The following is a 21,428-nucleotide window of genomic DNA, read 5'->3' on the forward strand; positions in this document are numbered from 1 at the left end:
CAGAGGGTTTGTTTGTCGTATTTCAGAGAAAAAAGAGAAGTTGGAAGTATTTGGCATTGAGGTCTCCTGGTGTGAAGATGCTGCTGTTTCTCCTTCTTCTGTTTACATCCATAGTAAGCTGTATTTTAAATTCATTCTTAATGTTCATTTTCTTATTTTGTGAAAGCCTGGTGAACGCTGGAGATAGGCACCAGCAACTCCCGCGACCCCATGAGGGACTAAGCGGTTTAGAAAATGGATGGATGGATGGATTCTTAATGTTCATTTTCTTATTTTGTGAAAGCATCTTCTTAGCAGTGTTGTGAATTGAGTATCCCTTATCGGTGTATTACATACGGCAGCGTTTTTGTGTGTAACAGCAGAAAGACGGCCATGCTCAACGTGTGCTCGGCCAGAAAAAGGACGACTCCTGTCACTGTGAAGTGAACTCCACCATGTGGTCCTTTCCGACACTAAAGTACGAGACTGTGCTGCTGCAAGTTCAAACCTGCGAGGGTTCTCTGAAGAGCCTGCAGGAACAGGTAGGAACGGAAGCACCCGTGATTGTTACTTTCCTTTAAATAAATTGGATTTCAGGCAAAGATCTTGTGTTACTCTAGTTTTAAAAAAAAATCTAACAAATTCAATATAGGTAATATTTAAGATTTATAATATTGCATTCATTCATTTTGGTTTATGCATTAAACATTACAGTAAACAATAAAGCCAATTACTGCAGAAGTTATAGAACATGCAATTGAAATATTTTTTTACATTTTACTTTGATTGCGTCAAATTATTTTGTTTAGCGAATTATTTTCAATGAAGGATGATTTGCTGTACATTTCAATATTCAGGAGGAATCATTCTTTCCCCATGCAGTCTTTTATTCACATGCAGCTCACTGAACATGTGCAGAATAAAAAAAAAATTGGATGTTTAAACACAATTTCTTTGACTTTTTATCTGAGATGACATTTTATCCTCTCTGTGTGGATTAGTCTAGGGCAGGGGTCGGCAACCTGCGGCTCCGGAGCCGCATGCGGCTCTTTGATGCATCTGATGCGGCTCAGCTGTTGAAAACAATTATGTCACAGAGCTGTGTCCTCATAACCTGACAACAGCCAGATGCATGTCTCGCTCCGCCTAGCTCCACTCACATACATCTGGGACACCGCCATAGGAATTGCCTTTATTGAAGGCTGGGCCTTATCAAAACTTCTTGCATATGATTGGATAAGCCACTTGTCTGTCATCTTTATCGACGTGCTATTTCAACCACTCACACCGAAGCTAACCCGTGACGCTGATGAGAGTGACGCAGGAAAAAAGAAAATGTATGTGTTTGCGGCTCTAGTGGCACGCGTTTTATTGACAGTGAGCTGACAGGAAGAGGGGGGAAGACAGGCGGCAAAGCGCCGCGGGTCGGAGTCGATCCCGGGCCGACCGCGTTAAGGACTAAAGGCCTCCTAATATGGTTCGCGCTAACCGCTAACCGCTCCGTGGCGCGCCCCGGAAAACAAAACTTGACAAATCCGGTCAGGAGAAGAGCGAAAACATGGTTTCCACCAACAAAAGCCTTCAGAGCTGTTCTCTGATGTTCTTTTAATGAAACAATATTAGGTAGATTGGACAACACTGAAGAAATAGCAGCATCAATGTTAACGCTTGCTTCCTCGACGAGCCGCCATTGCTATCAAAACAGTCTCACGTCATGGTCGCGTCTCCACTACGTCACATCTATCAAATGCCAGCCCTGCGTCCTGATTGGCCAGACCATAAAATTGGTTGGAGAAATCACTCTGTACGGGCGATGTCCCGATGTATGTGAGTGGAGCTAGGCGGAGCGAGACATGCATTTGGCTGTTGTCAGGTTAGTGTCCTCATGCAGGCAGTCGTCAATGCTGGCTGACGAACACTCCTCACCAGTTGGTGGCAGTAATGCGCACTTAAAAAAATGCTTGCCAACTGCCAATAAACTCAAGAAGAAGAATTAATGCTTGCTGGGTGGCTGCAGAGCGAATTATACACAGTGAGCGCAGAGAAGGCGGCATTTTCAGATGCTGTTTTTTTGTAGTAAATTCTACAAATGACAAGGGGACCACGGTGACACGGGACCTAAAATAACATGGAGTCATTGATGAGGGTGAAGAGAGCTAAACAGCAGGGTAAGAGTCGTTTCTATCTCTGACGTTTGTTCATTTTCAAAGTGGGGAAAAGCGAACTGCGCTTGGCTCGAGGCTGTGAGCGGAGTCCTGCTTCTGGTGCCGCCTGAACGTCTGATAGCTCGTCTAATGCAGCTGTTAGCTTGTTAGCTGGTTAATGACAGGAGCTCGTTTACGTGCGTAACTTTCCCGGATGTGATTGAAATGTGTACGGATTAAAAGAAAAGTGTTCCGAAATTACCGTTTATATGGGATGAAAATCAAATAATCCAACCATGACGTGTGTTTACTCGCACCAAGCTTTATTCAAAATAAAAACTCTGACATTAGCAGATTTGATGACTTCCATAAAACAATAGAAGTTTTGTACTTCAAAAAAAAAAAAAAAAAAAAAAAAAAGAGGCAAAGATGCGTTGGTTCTGCTCCTGGTCCATTGTGTCGCAAAAAAATGTGTTATATGCAGTGTTTGTTTAATTTAAAATTTCAAAAGGGTTTTATGGTTCCCAGTGTTTTCTCTACTGTGTGAAACGGGTCCAAATGGCTCTTTGAATGGTAAAGGTTGCCGACCCCTGGTCTAGGGCGACTCTTCTCTCAAAAAGCAACTGGTATTTGGCTCCTCTGGAGAGACAAGTTATTGGCCGATAGTTGGTTGGGGTTGTCCCCTTCTGGAGGTCTTTCATTAATGTTATACCCTTTGTGAGCTATTCATTGGAGATACCATTCATCAGCAGATGGTTCATTTGTGTCGCTAGGCCAGGGGTCACCAACATGGCTCCTGCAGGCACCAGGTAGCCCCCCCCCCCCCAACACCATCGGTAGTGCCCTCAAACATGTTCAAAGAAATAGCTGTTATTAGTTTAACAAACAGCCCAACAACAGGATTCTGTCGCGGTCTGGGCCTTTTGAGCTGCACCACGCAACGCTCCCTTGCGGGAATGCATACTGAAACACCAAAACAACATACAAACATGTATTCAGTCTTTGTTGTCTATAAGTTAATGTTTCAATTATTTTTTAAGTGGTACAGGACCAGGATAATTTTCACAAGCCTAGCGAGCCCTCGTGTGGCTATAGACAGTGATGTTTACTCCTTGGTTAATACTGGTTAATATGAATTACCATTTAAATTTGATATATAAATCGCAGGATTGGCCAAACCATGAAAAAAGGCTTGACTTATAGTCCGAAAAATATGATACATACATATTTGGAGGGACTGGATGTGCTTGTCTCTGTTTCTGACCAGTTAAACCCCTTCAGAATTTCTTTTTCTGTTCCTCTTCAGGTATTGCTGTCCACCAACAGTCTTCCGCAGATTGATGCTCAAGTTGCAAATGTGACAGCTCGACTTCAGCCCTTTCAGTACCTACACCACCAGGGCCTGTACACCGCTCTGTCCCTGCGCCAGCTGGGCCAAGAGCTCAGCCAGCTGGAGAGCGACCTAATTGCAATCCACACCCAGCTGGACAACACACAGACGCAGAAACTATCAAAAGAGGTACCACAAAGTGCTAAAAAATATTCACTATCACAAACATTTGTTTCTTTTCTGAGGGGATGTGTGAACATTTGTCTGCTAGGTGGGTAAACTGCGTGAAGACGTAGAAAGGATGCAAATCTCCGACACTGTTAACATAAAGTCCGTGAAAGAAAATCTGCGCTACCTGAAGAACAGTGTGGAGTCCTGCAAGACAATCCCCAAAGACTTTAGAGGTAAATGGTTTTGACTGATCATGTAGCAGCATTTTCATTGTAAACAATAAGTATACCATCCACCCATTTTTTAAGTCTGACCTACCAGACTTCAATTGTTTGAGCAAGAGACACATTTGTGTTGGGTAGGAGAATCAGAATATCTTTTTAGGGATTCTTTATCAGATCTTCAAAATCATTGTCACCTTTGTTTTCAGGCCAGCACAGATACTGCTTTAAGGGTCTGATTACCAACATCAGTGAACCTGTTACAACCAAAATCGCTCCCCATGGTAAGAACTACATTTCTGGATCATGGGGCAGACAGGCACAGATGGACTCAGAGGGAGAGAAGGACAGCTACTGGGTCCAACCTCTAGTCAATGGCCACATCTGGGGTAACACTGTCCGTGTTTACCAAACCTATGAAGACTTCATGGCATCTGTCCAGCATAAGGACTATACCTTTGCTCCATCCTACACTCATGCTAACACCATTGAGGGTCCAAGCGGCGTCCTGTACGGTGAAGCTCTGTACTATCACTGCTTCCGCTCCGCTGACATCTGCCGTTATGACCTGAAGACCAATACTGTCAAAAGGGTGACCCTTCCTGGCACTGGTGTGGGCTTCAACAACAAGTTTCCATACTGCTACTATGACTGCCGCACACATAGTGACATAGATGTGGAGGCCGATGAGAACGGACTGTGGGCGCTCTACGCCACCGTTGGCAACCACGGTAATCTGGTGGTGAGCCGGTTGGTTTGGGACAGCGAAGCTGAGACTCTCAATGTTACACAGACCTGGGAGACGAGGCTTTTCAAGAAGGCTGTGAGCAATGCTTTCATGTCGTGTGGCGTGATGTACGCCACTCGTTATGTGGACGATTACAAAGATGAAGTGTTCTATGCGTTTGACACGGCCACGGGTAAAGAGGACAACTCACTTGTGCTGCCACTGGAAAAGGTAGCTAAAGGAGTGGCTAGTCTGAGCTACAACCCCATCAACAAGCAGCTCTACATGTATAATGATGGATATCTTCTAGCCTATCAAGTCTACTTTTGATTGTATTAATCATTTATTTTCAGCAATGCTGTTGTTGCACAACAGAAATATACTAAAGCTTTAATTAACCCAGCCCTATTCTGGTGTAATACCTGCAACATTGGCTAATCAACAACTTTAGCCAAAAGCAATATTAGTTAATCAACAATGTTGGCTGAGCAACTATAGTTAGGTAACAATGTTGTTATATCAATGATGTCAACTAAACAACAATCATGACCATGTCACATTGTTGATCAATCCATAATGTGTGACCACCTGTCATGTTGCCAATCAGTAATCCTGCAACAATATTAGTGAACGTTTCTTAATCTGTATTGTAAGAGATTTTGCCAAACAATGTGTTGGGAGTATGACCAATGTAAAAAGGGTGAATCCTGTGGATAATGACTTTTTACATCCTCTCACAACAGTGAAACAGTGAAATAGAAGATGGATGGACAGTGAAATGGATGAGATATATTTCTGCTGCAAACTTATGCATTCTTTTTTCTTTGTTGTGTGTAATAGCTTTTCAGTCTAATAAAATTTGATCTGCCCGTATTATCTGTAGTATCTGCTGTCATCCTAAAAAGCAACCAGATGTAACCTGAAGATGGGGCCATTGTGCTAAAGTTTCATTAATGAATTCAAAAATTATTTAAAATTAATTAAATTCAAATTGATTTGCAATCCTGTGAGCTTTTGTATTTGGCTTTTCTCATCCTGTCATATAGACAAAAAGAACTGCTAATATATTTTACTATACTGTATGTCTATGTGGCATTGTCATTCACAAGTTTAATTAAACAATTAAAATAATTAAAAAATATTTTAATTGTTTTGATGTTTTTTTTTCAAAAAAGGTAAAAGGAGTATTGATTTTGAATATATATATATATATATATATATATATATATATATATATATATATATATATATATATATAGTAAGTTCTAATACACCATTTAACAGTAGTGTTGCTGACTTTACATAACTATCTCTTATTGCAGGCAAAAGATGACTGGCTGTCTTTTCTTTATAAAGAATTGCTTAAATAAAACGACAGGAACTAAACATTATTTGTTTCGTCTTTTATTAAACATTAAAAAATGGTGTTCCACAATTCTGTCCCGTCCTCTGCCACTAGGTAGGGTAAGTACACTGGTTGGACAGACCTCCTCCGCTTATAAAGCTGCGATCTAATCCTGTTTACATGAAATAAGCCTGCTTGCGAGCAGGCTTAAGTTTGCGCACATGTTGCTATGACAGCAAGTCCAGGATGAGATTTGAAGAACCAAACGATCAAAGATCATGCCAAATCATCAACAATCAAATCCAGCTAACTGAGTTAGCGACGTACGAAGAACAGACCTATGTTTTGGTTTGTCTTCTGTTGTAGTTTGGGTAGTGTTTTGGTTCTGTTTTGCACCTCTCTTTATTTTTCTGTTCACCTGCCAGCATCAGGCAACTCACTTCACACCTCAGTCACCAGCCAGTCCTGTTCTGTTCTCAGTCATCAGCCATTAATCAGTCAGCTCAGTTCATATCGCATCCACCAGCCACCATCCTATCAGTTTGTCTGTCACTTCCCTGTCTCCAGTCACTAACCAGTCAGATCTGTTCACCTTTCAATCACCAGTCTCCAACCGATCAGTCCAGTCCGTCTCTAACCACCACCCTTCCTACTCACTCCCCTATTTATATCTGCCTCACTCCTCCGTTCCCTGCCAGATTATTTCGAGCCAATTGGTGAGTCTAGTCCTGCATTCTGTTTCTTGATGACCTGTTTATCTGACCCAATTTAGCCTCCAGATTTTCTGAGCCAGCCTGTTCCCTGTATTACCTATTGCCTGTTTTGTCTGACCGGGTTCTGTTTCTGGATTTTCTGAGCTTGCCTGACCCTGTTCTGTTTATTAAGCCCGCCCGTTTCCGACCTTGAATCTGTTCCCCCAACTCTGCGCTGGATTCTGCTCATCATATCACCTGGTTTGACATTGGACTGGTTTCTGAAATTCAAATTCTGATCATCCTTCTAGTCATTCTGCCAGTCTGTCTAGTTCCAATTATTTCCTGCCTTTATTAACAAACTGTCTAAAACATTAGCAACTTGTCTGGCTGAATACTGAGTCCTCTGACTCTGTTCGGGACAAGTATGTGCTCAAAAAGTGAGGTTGCCTGACTACCTGAATATACTGAATGACCAGGTTATTCCATCAATTGATTTTTTTTTTCTTCCCTGATGGTGCGTTCGTATTCCAAAATGATAATGGCAGCATTCATTGGGCTCAAATTGTGAAAGAGTGTTTCAGGGAGTAAGAGACATAATTCTCACACATGGACTGGCCACGGCAGAGTCCAGACCTTAACCCCACTGAGAATCTTTGGGATATGCTAGAGAAGGCCTTGCACAGCGGACAGACTCTACCATCATCAATGCAAGCTCTTGGTGATAAATTGATGCAACACTGGGTGGGAATAAATCTTGTGACATTGCAGAAGCTTATTGAAACAACACCACGGCAAATGCGTGCCGTGATCAAAGCTAAAGGCGGTCTAACAAAATATTACTATGTGACTTGTTTTTCCAGGCAGTGTAATTCATACGGTTAACCGCTGTGGACCCAAAATTTAAAAAATTGTTTCTGAACTTTTTAGCCTGTGGTATTACACAAGCAGCAGCAAACATTGCATTATTTTAACCAGCAGTTCTCTATTCCAGTGCTTGTTCTTCTTGCAGTGGCGCTGCAGCACAGAAAGCTGTTACAGGAAGTTAGACAAGGCACCATTTAAACGAACATAACATGTTTACCAACAAGGACGGCAGATTATTGTTGTGAGTTAGCATATTTTAATGGTAATAGTGAATAACACCCAGCACAGCAGAGGTTCCTCCAGCAACAAATCTTTTACAAATGTTCATAAGATGGTAGGAAAGGAGAGTCTTCCATAAATTACATACTACCAAGGACTACCAAGACGCCTTGTGGTTAATTGATGTATCAAATGCTAATAACTTTTGACTATCATGAACAAGGAGGAACAAAAACGATTTTGTTTATTCATCACAATCCAGTGTACATTTGAAGCTCAGTAATTTGATTTTTGAATTTCCACAATCAACTTTGACATCATCTGTAGCCATGTTACAATAGTAACACTAAATCCATGTTTAAGTGGATGTGCACATGCTGTATTTCAAAGGAAAGTTGTTGTATTAAGCTGCTTTTTTTTATATACTACTTGCTAAACAAAAATAAGAACAGAACAGAAAGGTAAGGTAAATTTAGATTGATTAACTGGAAAAAGAAGAACGTTTGAACATTAATTGAAACCATACTGATATTATCTGATATTAACTGATTATAAAAATGGGCATCTCTAATTGTCACTCCTGTGAAGAATAAAGATCAGAGTACCCAAACAGAGCCTTGTAGGAGACCATCTTAGCATCACTGTATACATAGAGCATCTGGTCCACCGGGCTGTAGTTCAAGGAATAAATGTTTGGAGACACCTTGTTTATGAAGATGCCAACCTTGAAGTTCTCCATCCCTGTCGTAGTGTCAAAAGAGTAAAACACTTCCTCCATGTTTGTGTTGATGTATCGTGTTGCATAGAGGACACCGCAGGCCATGAAGGTGTTGGACACACTTCGCTTGTAGACCGAAGTGGTCCATGTTTTACCGAGGCTCGGCGGCTCAGTCTCCTCTACCTTGGACAGAACCAGATTGCCTAAAGCCTGTGTGGTGGTGTAGACCACCCAGACGCCTGACTCGTCGGTGATCAGGTCCAGGTCGGTGAGAAGGAAGCAGGTCTCAAGGTGGCAGAAATTACTCTTTGAGTTATACCTAGTAGATACAGAAGGCAGATGTGATGCTAACAATTTAAAAATAAAAGGTTACCAACCCTGAGACAGTACTGTTGCTGTGGTTCAAACAGAACCAGAGCATGAATCATTCCTGTTAACCTAAAAGCAATATCCAACCTGGTTCCTTTGGGTAGTTTTACGTTGGTCACAGTTTTGGTGGTGAGGTTGAATCGACAAACAGCATCTTGGTTGTAACAGTTGTAGTACAGAGCACCTCCATACAGAACATTATTGGGACCCTGAATGGTGTTGGTTGTTGGGTTAGAAGGAGAAATCTGGATGTTACCTGGTAGAAAAAGGTACAATTAAGAAAATGTGAGAATACTGTTACTGATGTGATAATAATACCCGGACCTCAGTGTAATTGAGGTCTAGGTATTATTAAAAAATTAAGAACCTGATCATTTAATTGATGTTGTCTTGTGATTGTGTAAAGAACATTCTACTATTATAGGTTTGCTCTTTGTAAACCCCTAGTTGCAAATCATACTCGACATAGAGGAAGAAATCCAGTATTTGACCAGGGTGTTAACTTCCACTTGGGTCTCTCTCCATCATGAACTTGATTTAGCAAGATTAACTTGCTTAGAAGCAGGTAAGATTTCCAGATTAGATACAATTCAAATAATCAGTGCTCCATGTGTAGACTCTTTCAGTTCCTAATTCTTGTACCAACCACTTAAACCTCTTGGAATCATACCTAAAGCAGATATTTCATCTTCAGAATTGGTTAGTTCTAGATTAAAAAAACAAACAAACAAATAAAACAACAAAAAAAGTAGAATAAAATTCTTCAGCATGGGTTAAGAATGCCACCTGGTGGTCTAAGCAACCTGAATGAAAAAAGACTGCATGATTAACACTGTGATGTGTTCCACAGATTAACAGATACAGGCCATCACACTGATTGCTGTAAACATGTAAATACTGTGTTGACACTTGAGCGCAGTGGATGTAGCACAACTGGAATACCTTTCAAAGAAGATTAGGAGGGAACGTGGTTACCCGGATCACCAAGACTTCCTCATGATGATGACAGGTTAATAAACCAATTTAGACTCCCTAGAGCAAGGGTGGTTCAATTCCAGTCTTAGAGGTCCAGTATCCTGGAACTTTAAGATGTGTCCCTTGGTCCAACATATCTGAATCAAATGATTGAATAACCTCATCGGTATGTAGTCCTGCTAATGACCTGGGTTCTCATGTATAGTTGTGTCCGTCACTTTCCCATATTACACTTACATATTAGACAAAATCACAATGTTATTCATACTTGCGCTGGTGCTCCTTGAGGATGCAACCTTTTATGCCAGTGCTATAAAGGTATACCCATTTCTGTCCAAATCGCAGAGATGCCTCTTCACATTGTTCTAGTATTAACACAGGACTTCAGAGTTCAGAAAATATAGTAGGCAATTTGCAGAGAAATTTTTACTTGCAAATTACTGACATGACCGATTTGCATGTAATTAACAACACAGACAATCTCTGTATCATTAGAACTCGTATGTTTTCCCTTGGTAAAACTAATCCCATCAGAAAAGGGCTTTAGACAGACATATATCAGGTCTAATCTTGGCAAATTTGGTTCTTTTCTCAAACTGTTACAGCATTAGTAAAAACAAAACTTTTTTTTTTTTGTTCTTTTAGATTGTTCATTGCCTGATGCAGCATCGACTCGTTGTTGTTTTTGGACCATTTATGGTCCACATGAGTGAACTTTGCATCTATTAATGTTCAATAAATTTCACACCAAATGCGATTAAGGCATATTTTATGCATTGATTGCTTGCCATTGGGTGGTTGACATTCTGCCACTCTCTCGAAAATTTGCGTTGACAGTGCAGCCAGTTTTCCTGCAGCTCGCTTCATCACGTCACCAAATAGAAGGAGCTCCTATCCTCGTGCCAGGTCCTTCTGTTTGTTCAACTCACCATGGTGAAGATGGATTTTACTGAGCAAGACACTGTTAAGCATGTAAGGTGGAAAGTCAAACAAGGGAGTCAGCACAACTGAGTCCACCAGATCTTCCAGAGATGCATCCGGTTCGGCGAGTACCACCACCTGGAGCTGAGTCTGGATGATGGTTGCTTCCAGCAGTACTTCCAACTTTCCAGGACTCAGTAGGAGCTACTGCCCCATGTCGGAGGATGGATCACCCTCAGGACACAAACTATTGGCGCCTTCAATCAGTAAATCCATTATTGTTCAATAGTCACATAGCCCAATTGTACTGTCTAAATATGTCACATATAAAAAACATTTTCACGCTTAAATAAATGGACAAGGAGCTTCCTCAATGCGACGTGAATCGACAGAGAGGTTCAGATTGTTGAACTCGAGCTACATTTTGCTTCACTCTATTCGCAGTTTTACTTCATTCCATTTGCACCTTTACTGCTCTGTTTGCAGTTTTGCTTTGCTCTATTAGCCATTTTAAAAAAGCCTATTGGTCCAAACGACATGAAACAGTACGACACAAAGTTTGAGAGCAACATAGAAAAGTCAGTAAAGCTCTTGAACATGTATCAGCGCAGCTATAAACTTTCTGAACCACATGATCTGAAGCTAGCTGTTATTAGCTTGACGAACAGCCCCCTTTGAGCTGCTGTGACGCTCCATGTGGAAAGGAATTCAGAGAAGAAGCAGAATGACACAGCAGCCTCCTGACACACACATGCATGCTCCCTCGGATGCGCAGACTGCGGTCCAGTGCTTTAAAATCACCCCACTCTTACTAGCCTGCCATACATTACAATCACCTTAATGTTACTGCCTACTTGCACACCATTATTTCCGAATATCTAAATGCATATTGCTGTAAACAAAGACTCAAATTATCATTGTTCAATAAACACTGTACAACCTCATTATCTGCTATCTGTGACTCTCCTGAATGATAAAAAAAGACTGTAACCATTTGTTCATAGCCTGTTTGTTTGTCAGTTTTTGCCTTCATTATGTGTAATGTGAACCGAAGTGGCCAAAGAGAAATTTCGCCGAGGTGCCAAATAAAGTACTCTGATTCTGACCCCCGCCGTCGCCAGCCTTCCACCGTTACGGTGAAAAAAAAATCCTGGTGAGGACACTGACATGTAAATCACTCCCTCCTTTCACCTTATTCGCATTTGGTGTGAACATACCTTTAGACTTAGACAGTAAAACACAGCATTCCATTCTTACCTGGATTGCTCACCCCGATGATGAGAGCGTTAAGACTGGAGTAGAAACGGACATAGTGGCCGTACTGGCTAGTGGTCAATGGTACCATCCAGTACCATCTCTCCTTTCCCGCCTCTGGTTTGGGATCTCGACCCCAAGCCCCATAAGCATAACTTCCAGAGAACTCTCCTTGTGTGTTGATAACAGGCCCAGTGATATTCCGGAGCGGACCTCGTTCACACGTACCTAAATAAAAAAAGTGTATTGAAACAAAACACAAAACTGCTCAGCTATAACTGTATGTTTTTGGGAAATCAAATCTGCTTTGTGGAACATGCAATCTTAGTTTTGTTACCATATAGTTCCTGGGTGGGTGCGACAGTGCTATTAACACCACTCATGCATGTTTCCAGGGCACTCTCCAGGTGCCTGTTGACTCTTCGTCCCATTACCACCTTCATCGTGTCAAATTTCTCCAGTTTGATCATTTCAAATTTCAAGTCCTCCAGCTGACAGAGATGTTGGACACAATAACAGTGTTAATCATTTTAACTTATATTTTGATATAAACAACTGAAAACTCTATCTTATGCTTTTGAAAGAGGATGGCAGTTGGTTGGCAATGTGGTATTTGTCTGGCCATTGAAGAGTGATAGTGAGGCAGTGCAAAGTGTTTGAAGTAGAGAAGATATGTCAGCTATGAGGATGTTTTTTTTTCAATGTTGAGAGGGTAGGGAAAGATATATGATATCAATATTGGCAGATGATGGTTATACAGCACAACAGTAATATTTATATCGGACATCTGATATCAGTATTGTCCCAGATTTTTATATTAGTGTACAACTTACATAAGCGTGCATGCAAGCACGCACGCACGCACGCACGCACGCACGCACGCACGCACGCACGCACGCACGCACACACACACACACACACACACACACATACACACACACACACACACTGTCTGCCTAAATAAAAAGTCGGCACCAAAAAAAGTCACAGATAAATATTTCGTTGGACCGCCTTGAGCTTTGATTATGGCACTCATTTGCTGTGGCATTGTTTCAATAAGCTTCTGCAATTTCACAAGATTTATTTCCACCCAGTGTAGCATTATTTTTTCACCAAGATCTTGCATTGATGATGAAAGTCTGTCCGCTGCGCAAATCCTTCTTCACCACATTCCAAAGATTATCAATAGGGTTAAGGTCTGGACTCTGTCGTGGCCAATCCATGAGTGAAAATGATGTCTCTTGCTCCCTGAACCACTCTACACCACACAATACAACGTTGTTTTCAAATCAAGTTGCTAAATGCTTCAGCTCACTGATAACCTGAGTAGCCACCGTGACAGCAGTCGGTAGCGGCAGCCATTATTGGCAGCAGCATTAGCAGCAGTTGGGAGAAGTTGTCCCTTTAAGACCGCACCCTCCTTGTTTGCATAATGAAGCAGAAATACATATGATAAAGTAAAAAGAGGATATGAGAAAATGTAAAATGAACAAAGGCTTGTTAATAAAAGGCAAAACTATAATTTGTTATGCATTTCTTGACGAAAAAGCATGTCTAACGAAAACGAAAAATAAAATACAATATATACATTTCTTGATGAAACCGCATGAATAAGGAAAATAAAAAAGAGAATATACATAAAATACATATGCATGTATAAGAAAAAGAAATAAATACATATCTACAGGATTACCAACTATAGCTTTAACAGATGTGTGATTATTTACGTATATAAGATATATATCAGATTTATAAGGCTTGATAAGTACTCCAGTTATCTTGCCACCACACAGCAAGTAGTGAGCTGAGAAAAGTCAAGACTTCTCTGTTACAGATCTGCATCTGGTTAACAACTTACCATAACAACCATGGGACAATCTTTACATTATGACAGATTGTTGAAAAGGTATGTAGGTAAAATTACTTATTCTGTGCTGCCATCACAAAGTTTTATTCATGGAGCCTATTAAATATACTCCTAGTTGCATACCATGAACTTTGTGGTCTGGGCAGTAAGACTGGCAACAAACATTCAAGACGGGTCAGATGTGAAACAAATAGTAAATTGACTGACGTTATACAACAATTTTCAAGTCATATTGACCACCCAAAGCACTTTACAGTCATACAATCACCAAAAAGCTACACATTCATACAGCAGACTAGTTAAGTGCACATTGACATGCGGGAAACTGATGCCACACCTAAGAAAGAGTATGTGGAAGTTAGAATCATGGCCACTAGTCTGTAAGGTGGAGGATCTGTGAAGCATTTAGGCTTCTATTTGTGGGACACCTGGTAGAACACATAACATTTTGAACAACCTGATATAACAGGTATATTTTAAAATAAAAATGTTGTGGCCAATTAGCTAAAATTAACCTCCAACCTTATGGAATGTCATTCGAGAAACCTAACAAAAGTCCTGTTGGGAAAAGTGAGATTGTACGAAGTTTGACTGTTTCTACAGATTGACAAGGAACCAGATATATTTGCATGATTCTACCTGTTGAATGGTGTCAGCAGTGAGGACTTGGTATTCCAGAGTGGTTCTGTTGAGCTTGTCCATCAGGTGCCTGATCGCAACCATTTCGTTTTCTATAACAAACAGACTGAGAACTCCATACAGCTCCCCATCATCCTCGTTCTCCAGGATGGTCATGTCATTGTGCAGCTGGGTGAGACGTTTCTCCAGTCCCAACAGCAGACTTTCCAGCTCCAGAGCCTGCAGAAACACAGATGATTGCAATGCACCCAAAATGACTGCAGACATGCTGGTGGACAGAGTTGGATTACCTTCTCTGGTGTGACATGGGTTTTGCAGTCTGTTGCATTGCCTTCCACTGTTTGGAGTTTGTCATGAGGGAATGGCTTTTCTTCAAGACTCAGCTCACAGGAACACTTTTCGCGTGGAGGTGCCTGAAGAGTGAAGCGTTAGTTTACTGTTTATGATTTACAATGATAAAAGTGTTCATATTTGTTTTTGCTTACCTGCTGGGTGAGTGAGAGGAGAGCCCACAGTGGAATGATGGCAGAGAGTTTCATGATGGATCAACGTACTGGATAAACTGACGTTTGAACAAGATAATCTGTGTGCATCTGGAGTTTCTAAGACACTGAACACTCCCACTAATGTTTGCATGCAAGTCATTAAAAGAGGGAGTTTTTTTGTGTTTGTCATATCTAATTCTTTTTCCCGTAAGTAGTTAAGAGAGCATAAGCATGAGGAACTGTTGATGGATGAGCACAAATATAGAGAGTCTTGCAGTAATCAAGTAATCATGCAGGCGTAACCTTTATTGCATTCTTCACATTACAAGTACAAACTAACAATTACTTTATGGGAACCTGATGACATGTACAGCAACACATAAATATGTACGTACGTATGGGAACAGCAACACGTAACTATGAAGTGGAATGAATATTATAAATAAAAATCTGCATTCAGGACCCTTTAGTCTGATGTCCGTAAATAATATCTGGTGAAAACAATTGCCTGCAAACGTCACCTGATTAGTACTGCTGTGAGTAGTCTAATCTTTGTATAAATCCAGCTGTTCTGTGAAGTACTTAATACTTGTTGATTAACATTAGTGAACAGACAGCATCACAGCATGTCAGGAATAAAGTTGCAGAGAGGTTTAAAGAGTGGTTTGGTTATAAAACAACATCCTAAAATTTGAACATCTCACAGAGCTCTGTAAATCACTCATCTGAAAATGGGAAGGGTCTGGCTCAACTTCAAACCTACAAAGACATGATCATCGACTGAGCTGAGGAGATCCATACCTCAGGTGGGAAAATCTTCTCAAAGGAAAACCTTTAGTCATGTTCTCAACAAACCTGCCGTTTATGAAAGAATGGTGAGAAGAAAGTAATTTTGGAAAAAGAAAAGTAATGAAAAATCATGTTTGAAGTTTTCCACCAGCCGTGAAGGAGCAAACATGTAGAATAAGATGGTCTTGACATAATTTAAACGTTTTGGCTTGCATGCTAAAATAATGTATGTGGGAGAAACTTAACACTACACATTATTCTGAATTCACTATCCAAACAGTGATACGTAGCAGGGGCAGCATCATGCTGAGAAGATGCCTTTTTCCAGCAGGTACAGGGCAGCTGCTCTGAATGTGTCTGAAGAGGAAAAATAAGAAAAAAACATGCAAACTGTTTCATATAGCTGGTTGAAGTTTGGACTTTTTGCTTTTACACATTGTGTATAACTGCTCATACGGTCTCTATTATTGTGATGATGTGACTATGTTGCCAAAGGAAGCCTCATGGGCATTGGAAGGGTGACTAATATGTATTTGAGTATTTCCTCATAATAGGAATTATGAGGAACAGAAAGCGTTTGATTTGAACTGAAAGCAGAAAATAAACCACCTAAAAAACCCTCAATGCTGGACTCAGATATTTAAATGTAATATTTGTTTCTGTGGTTTGTGTTAATCATGGAAAAGTTTTGGCAGAGATACATTTTTTCATGCTAAGCATTTTATTTTCATCAATTCGAGTGTGCAAAACCGATCCAGACTGAAGTCAGAAAATACTGACCTGGTATAAAAGACTTAATAAAACTATTTCAAAATGTGCTTACATTGTGTCTATGTACTTAGGGACAACGATTAAATCAAGTACTAAGATGTATCAGTTAAGCAGTTCAATATTTCAGAATTTTCAGGTCTAGACTCATTATGTGATATCTTATATGTCAAGCTAATACTAAACTTTAATGTTTGTTTCACTATAATCAGCTAATTTTCAAACAAACCGGTTATTTTCTATTTCTTTAAGACTTGTAACAGATTAAGATAGATAATTTTTACACTCCTAACAGCATGAATTCCATTAAACTAGCGCCAAACACAGTACTGTGTGATTTATGCTTATTTGTTCTTTTACTGCAGGAGTGCCCAACTCCAGTTCTCCAGAGATACCGTAGTCCAACTTTTAGCTGCATTTCCTCTCCAACACAGCTGCATCAAATGAATGGCTCCTTACCCGTGCTCTGCAGAGCTAAATGACCGCAAGGTTTTAGACCAAGGATGAATTTAAACATCAGGTTTGTGGTTCAGGGCAGCTGTGGTGTGGTGTGTTGTTCTTACCTGTCTCCAGCAGGGAGCAACAGGCAGATGCCAGCAGCAGGTGTTTCTCATCATCAGCCTAATTGGAGGCAGACTTAAGGTGGCCAGAGACTGAAGGAAGGCATCAGAGCATTTGCTCTCCGGGCTGATCTCTGACCTGATCCTAGTTTCTCCGTTGTTTCCTGGTTCCATCAGTCAATGTTCCTCGTCTTCCTCCTGAAACCCAGTCCTCCTTCCAGTCATCCAGTCTGGTTTCTCCACGATCATCTATACTCCGTTCTGCTGAAAGTTCTGAATTCCTTGAGCCGTCCTGGAGCTCCGGTTGACCTGAGGTACCTCTCTCTCTCAGTGCTTGCATCCTACCGTACCTCTGGCCTGTACACCCTCCACTGAAGAATCACCCATCCAGCCTGGGACCACACCACAGCTTGCCACTGATTACCACAGGCCGACTAACACTTCCCTAGTTCAACTTATCTCCTGTAAGTAAGCCTCACCTCTCTGTATTTCCAGCGTATCTGTTGCCGTTGCTCATTCTCCGCTTATCTTATTCACAGACCAAGACCACAGCGCTCCCAGCCGCCACTATCCCATACTCTTCCATAACTATTCTCACGTCAATAAACTTCTTAAAACTGTAACTTGTGTCTGTCTCTTAATCTGTCGATTAGCTTTGGTGTTAGCCATTCATTGTAGCTCTGCTGCTCTCACTGTATACTTTGAACATGTCTGAGAGTCGCAAAAAAAAAAAAAGTGTACAGGTTTGTGAGAACAGGAAGGACTCAGTAGGAAAAAAATAAATAAGACCTTGTGATTGATGTCATCATGTCTGATAAGTTCACTACCAGAGCCCACTGTACATGTAGAGGTGGGCCGATACGGGAATTTTTAATTGCTCCGATACCAAGTAAATGTGGGGTCAGTATCGCCGATCCGGTGTTTGTTTGTGTGTATATATATATATATATATATATATATATATATGCCTGATGCATCGTGAAACTGTTGACCTTTTTGGTGTTTTTTGTTATTTTTACTTTATTACAATTTAATAATACTAATATTCTGGTCATAGTGTGTGTGGATTTTTTTTAATTTATTTTTTTCTAATCCACCTCTGGTCTCAGGGTGCATTTGTGCACTCAGGACACAGTCTGATCTGCCTGTATTATTAAATATTTATTTTTTGCCATGGCTGTTCTAAAAAGCAACCTGAAGATGGGGCGATTGTGCCAGAGTTGCCTTCACTCAAAATTCTGTTTGATTTGTAATCTTGTAAGTTTTTATATTTTTTTCTTTTTTCATCCAAAAGTACTAATATCTTTTTGTTTTGTATCTCTATACGGCATCCTCATTCACACATTGGTCAGAGACAATGTTTAGCAAAAAATTATTTAAATAGGTTTTTATGTTTTAAAAAAATAAAAATAAAAAATATGTAAAACTACTTTACAAGAATTTGTACAACTTTGTTGCAGTCCTTTCAGAACTGGAAAAAAAAAACATAAAGTTGGCCTCATGTTTCATACTTGAATTTAAATTGAGTCATTTTTATCCAGCCAAAGGTTTCTGGTGTAAAAGGAAACCTGTATATCATGAAATGTAATAAAACGGGGTAGAAGGAGCAATGTTGAAAATGTTTTCATCATTTAAAAAAAAAAAAAATTTTATTTATACTCTTGTCAGTAAACAGAAAATACAGCAGTAAAATGGTTTTCATAACTATTGACACGCTTTTTAAATGCTTCCACAGGTATATTTAAACATTAATTTATTTTGTTAATTTCAAAATATGACGTTGGAAGGCCTCCTTGACATCACCCTAATCTTTAGCCTCCTCCACAAATTCCTTATTTGATTTAAATCAGGACTCTGGATTGACCTCTGCAAAACATTAATATTACCTCCGGTCATAAAGATTTTGGTCAGATTAAAAGATTACTTTAAATCTAAATCTGTCAAAAGTATAAATATTGTTGAGCCTAAATGAGGCTTCACCTGCGAGCTGTGCCACTGCTTTACTCATCATCATTCCAACTCTGCAGATTACATCAAGCATAGCTAAACAATTTGGAGGGTCTAATTAAGCTGCAAAGCCTCCTGCTTGGTTGTCTTCAGCTCCTTTGTCATCTCTGCTCCAATCTTGGGCTCTGAGGTCAGGCACCTTCTCACCTGCTAATATGCAGAAGACGTCTTCAAGAATGTAAAGGTAAATCGATCCATGACATGTTTAGCAGCATGGCTATGGAGTGGTGAGGATGGAGCTTGGACACTAAATTAAAATGAATGCGATATTGGCTACTAAAGAGTTGTCTGACTGAGTTATAGTTTACTTTTATGATCAGGGTTCTGCTCAATTTGTTGATCAGTAGTTTTGATCAAACTGTTGTTTTAGAGGACACATTTATACATTCATTAATTTTGTGTGTAATTTAGCAAACCTATAGTTAAGATAAGATTGCTAAATTACACATAAGATAGCCCAGGGGTTTGCAACATCTGGCTCAAGAGCCACATGTGGTTCTTTAGCCCCATCGTTGTGATTTACTATGACAAAATAATTATAAAAGCCTTTGAAATTGTGTTTTATAGCAGTTCTTGTGTATGTTTTTATGATATTATTATGATATTTAAAAGCACATTTTAGGTCACTCAAGGACACTGTCCAAATCAAGCAGCATAATTTTCTCTGCAATATCTACAACGGAAGGGCATCAGTGGTACAAGGTTTTTAATGTAAATTGATTTCTTTTAGCTTCAAACTGTGTGCTTTAAAAATTTTTAACATGGCTACTGTCTTTCTTCATTTCCCATATAGAAAGGGCTCATTCAGTCAGCCTAATTACACAAAGTAAAGACACATTTTATTTTATATAATATATATATATATAAAATAAAATATATATTTTATATATCTCTTTAAATTGAAAATGTATCTGACCCTTAGTCTAGCCTTTGACTTAGTCAAGACAAATTTATTTGTTTGGCAGGATATAAATAAACATATTTGACTAACATAACCCAAGTATAGAAAGTATAAAGTAATCCTTTCCAGAGACTTCCTATCATATCAAATAAGTCACAGAAAGCTTAATTTTTAAATGTATCTGCATCTCATTTCGGATTGTTTTTGCACTCACACAACAAATAAGTAAATATCAGGATGTTCTTACACTAAGGCAGTGTAACTGATTGTGTTAACCATTCAAAACAACTGATTCAAATGTTTAATTCAAATTTGTAGGTTCCAGAAGAAGAAAAAAGTATGCCTGTGTGGTAGCCTACCACAGGTCATTAATAATGTTTCATTTTAATGTAATTTAAAGGTGTCTGGGAAAACAACTCAAGTGCAGGTAAAGTAATGGTCAGTTTTCATAAGGCTTGAAGATTTTAAAATGTTTTAGTAATCTCTATTTCAAGTAGAATAATCTGGGCCAACAGCCTTGTGAAATCAAACTACACTAAAGTGTGCGCTCTCTTCTCTCTGGACATTTTCATCAATTTCCGGGAGGTGGGCTGTTCTTATACGTCATTTCATGACAGGGTTGTGGGATTCCTTATAGCTCCTTAGCGTCAGTAGGGGACATTTTGAAAAGGAAAAGGAAAGTTCCTATCATCAACCTGTAAATATTTTTTCTGTGGTGCATGCAGTGAAGTATTTCAGCACTTTTATAAGAAAGACAATGCTGCAAGCTGTGCGGTTTTTTTTTTAACCAACCCCTTCAAGTTAATGCGGTCAGTAAGGTAAACCATTTGCATGTTATGTGTTTATATGAAAGGAAGATGTTTATGTTTGATAAAACTATCTAGTTTGTTAGTCATGTCTTTAAATGTTATACAAAATGGTCAAATTACTGATTTGTGACAGTTTGTTATTGGAACTTTTGCTTTATTGTTTGTTTATTCTCTATGAGAATGTCTTACTGTATGAAAATTTATTATTTTATGTTATTTGTACAGTTCTCACTGTATCGTTGACTGAACCTGTGCAAATTAAATGCCAGTAAAAATCAAGAATGCCTTGTGTTCGTTATTCAACTTGGACGGAGTTACATACATGCTGTTTTTCAATGACCCCTGAACAAATGTAATTGGAGCCACCTTGTGGTGGCCTCATAAAAGAAACATGGAAAAAGTTCTCAAGAATTCTAAGTAAAAGATATACTTCCATATCAAAAGAAAAGCCACTCAAACTCTTGGGGTGGCACTTAAACTAAAAGCCATGATTTCAAGATTTTAATCTACTGTTGTAGTAAATCTGCCTGTAGAAAACTATCTTAAAGACTTAAGTAAACACCTTCTAACATCTTTTGGTTTTTAATGTTTTTTTATTTTTTATGTTCCTAATGATCTAATGTGCATAGACCAATAGCAGTACAGTTAACATTTTGAGTTGAACAACAATT

General features: G+C 39.5%; 2 protein-coding genes across 3 annotated transcripts in view; one reads left to right on the forward strand and one right to left on the reverse strand.

Moving 5' to 3' along the window:
• Position 1: 1 nt before the first annotated feature.
• Positions 2-5,713, forward strand: LOC105929660 (olfactomedin-4). Of its 2 annotated transcripts, none has more exons than XM_012867515.3 (5): positions 2-113; positions 360-521; positions 3,430-3,642; positions 3,725-3,857; positions 4,055-5,713. In XM_012867515.3, the coding sequence occupies exons 1-5, from the start codon at positions 78-80 to the stop codon at positions 4,900-4,902; spliced, it is 1,392 nt and encodes a 463-aa protein (XP_012722969.2). In that variant the 5' UTR covers positions 2-77; the 3' UTR covers positions 4,903-5,713. The 2 variants fall into 2 exon arrangements, with proteins under 2 accessions (XP_012722969.2, XP_035980898.1); XM_036125005.1 differs by having other exon boundaries at positions 54-113; positions 363-521.
• A 2,024-nt stretch (positions 5,714-7,737) lies between these two features.
• Positions 7,738-21,428, reverse strand: part of LOC105929658 (olfactomedin-4) — a 40,520-nt gene continuing 26,829 nt past the window's right edge. Inside the window, exons 2-9 of the mRNA XM_012867513.3 lie at positions 16,031-16,069; positions 14,924-15,000; positions 14,729-14,851; positions 14,439-14,657; positions 12,270-12,423; positions 11,936-12,160; positions 8,870-9,038; positions 7,738-8,732 (exon numbers count right to left, since the gene is read on the reverse strand). Of these exons, the coding sequence (XP_012722967.2) occupies positions 8,270-8,732; positions 8,870-9,038; positions 11,936-12,160; positions 12,270-12,423; positions 14,439-14,657; positions 14,729-14,851; positions 14,924-14,977 (1,407 nt within the window). The 5' untranslated portion in view covers positions 14,978-15,000; positions 16,031-16,069 and the 3' untranslated portion in view covers positions 7,738-8,269. The remainder of the gene's footprint in view (positions 8,733-8,869; positions 9,039-11,935; positions 12,161-12,269; positions 12,424-14,438; positions 14,658-14,728; positions 14,852-14,923; positions 15,001-16,030; positions 16,070-21,428) is intronic.

Source organism: Fundulus heteroclitus, chromosome 2, assembly GCF_011125445.2.
Source record: "Fundulus heteroclitus isolate FHET01 chromosome 2, MU-UCD_Fhet_4.1, whole genome shotgun sequence".
Lineage (NCBI taxonomy): Eukaryota > Metazoa > Chordata > Actinopteri > Cyprinodontiformes > Fundulidae > Fundulus > Fundulus heteroclitus.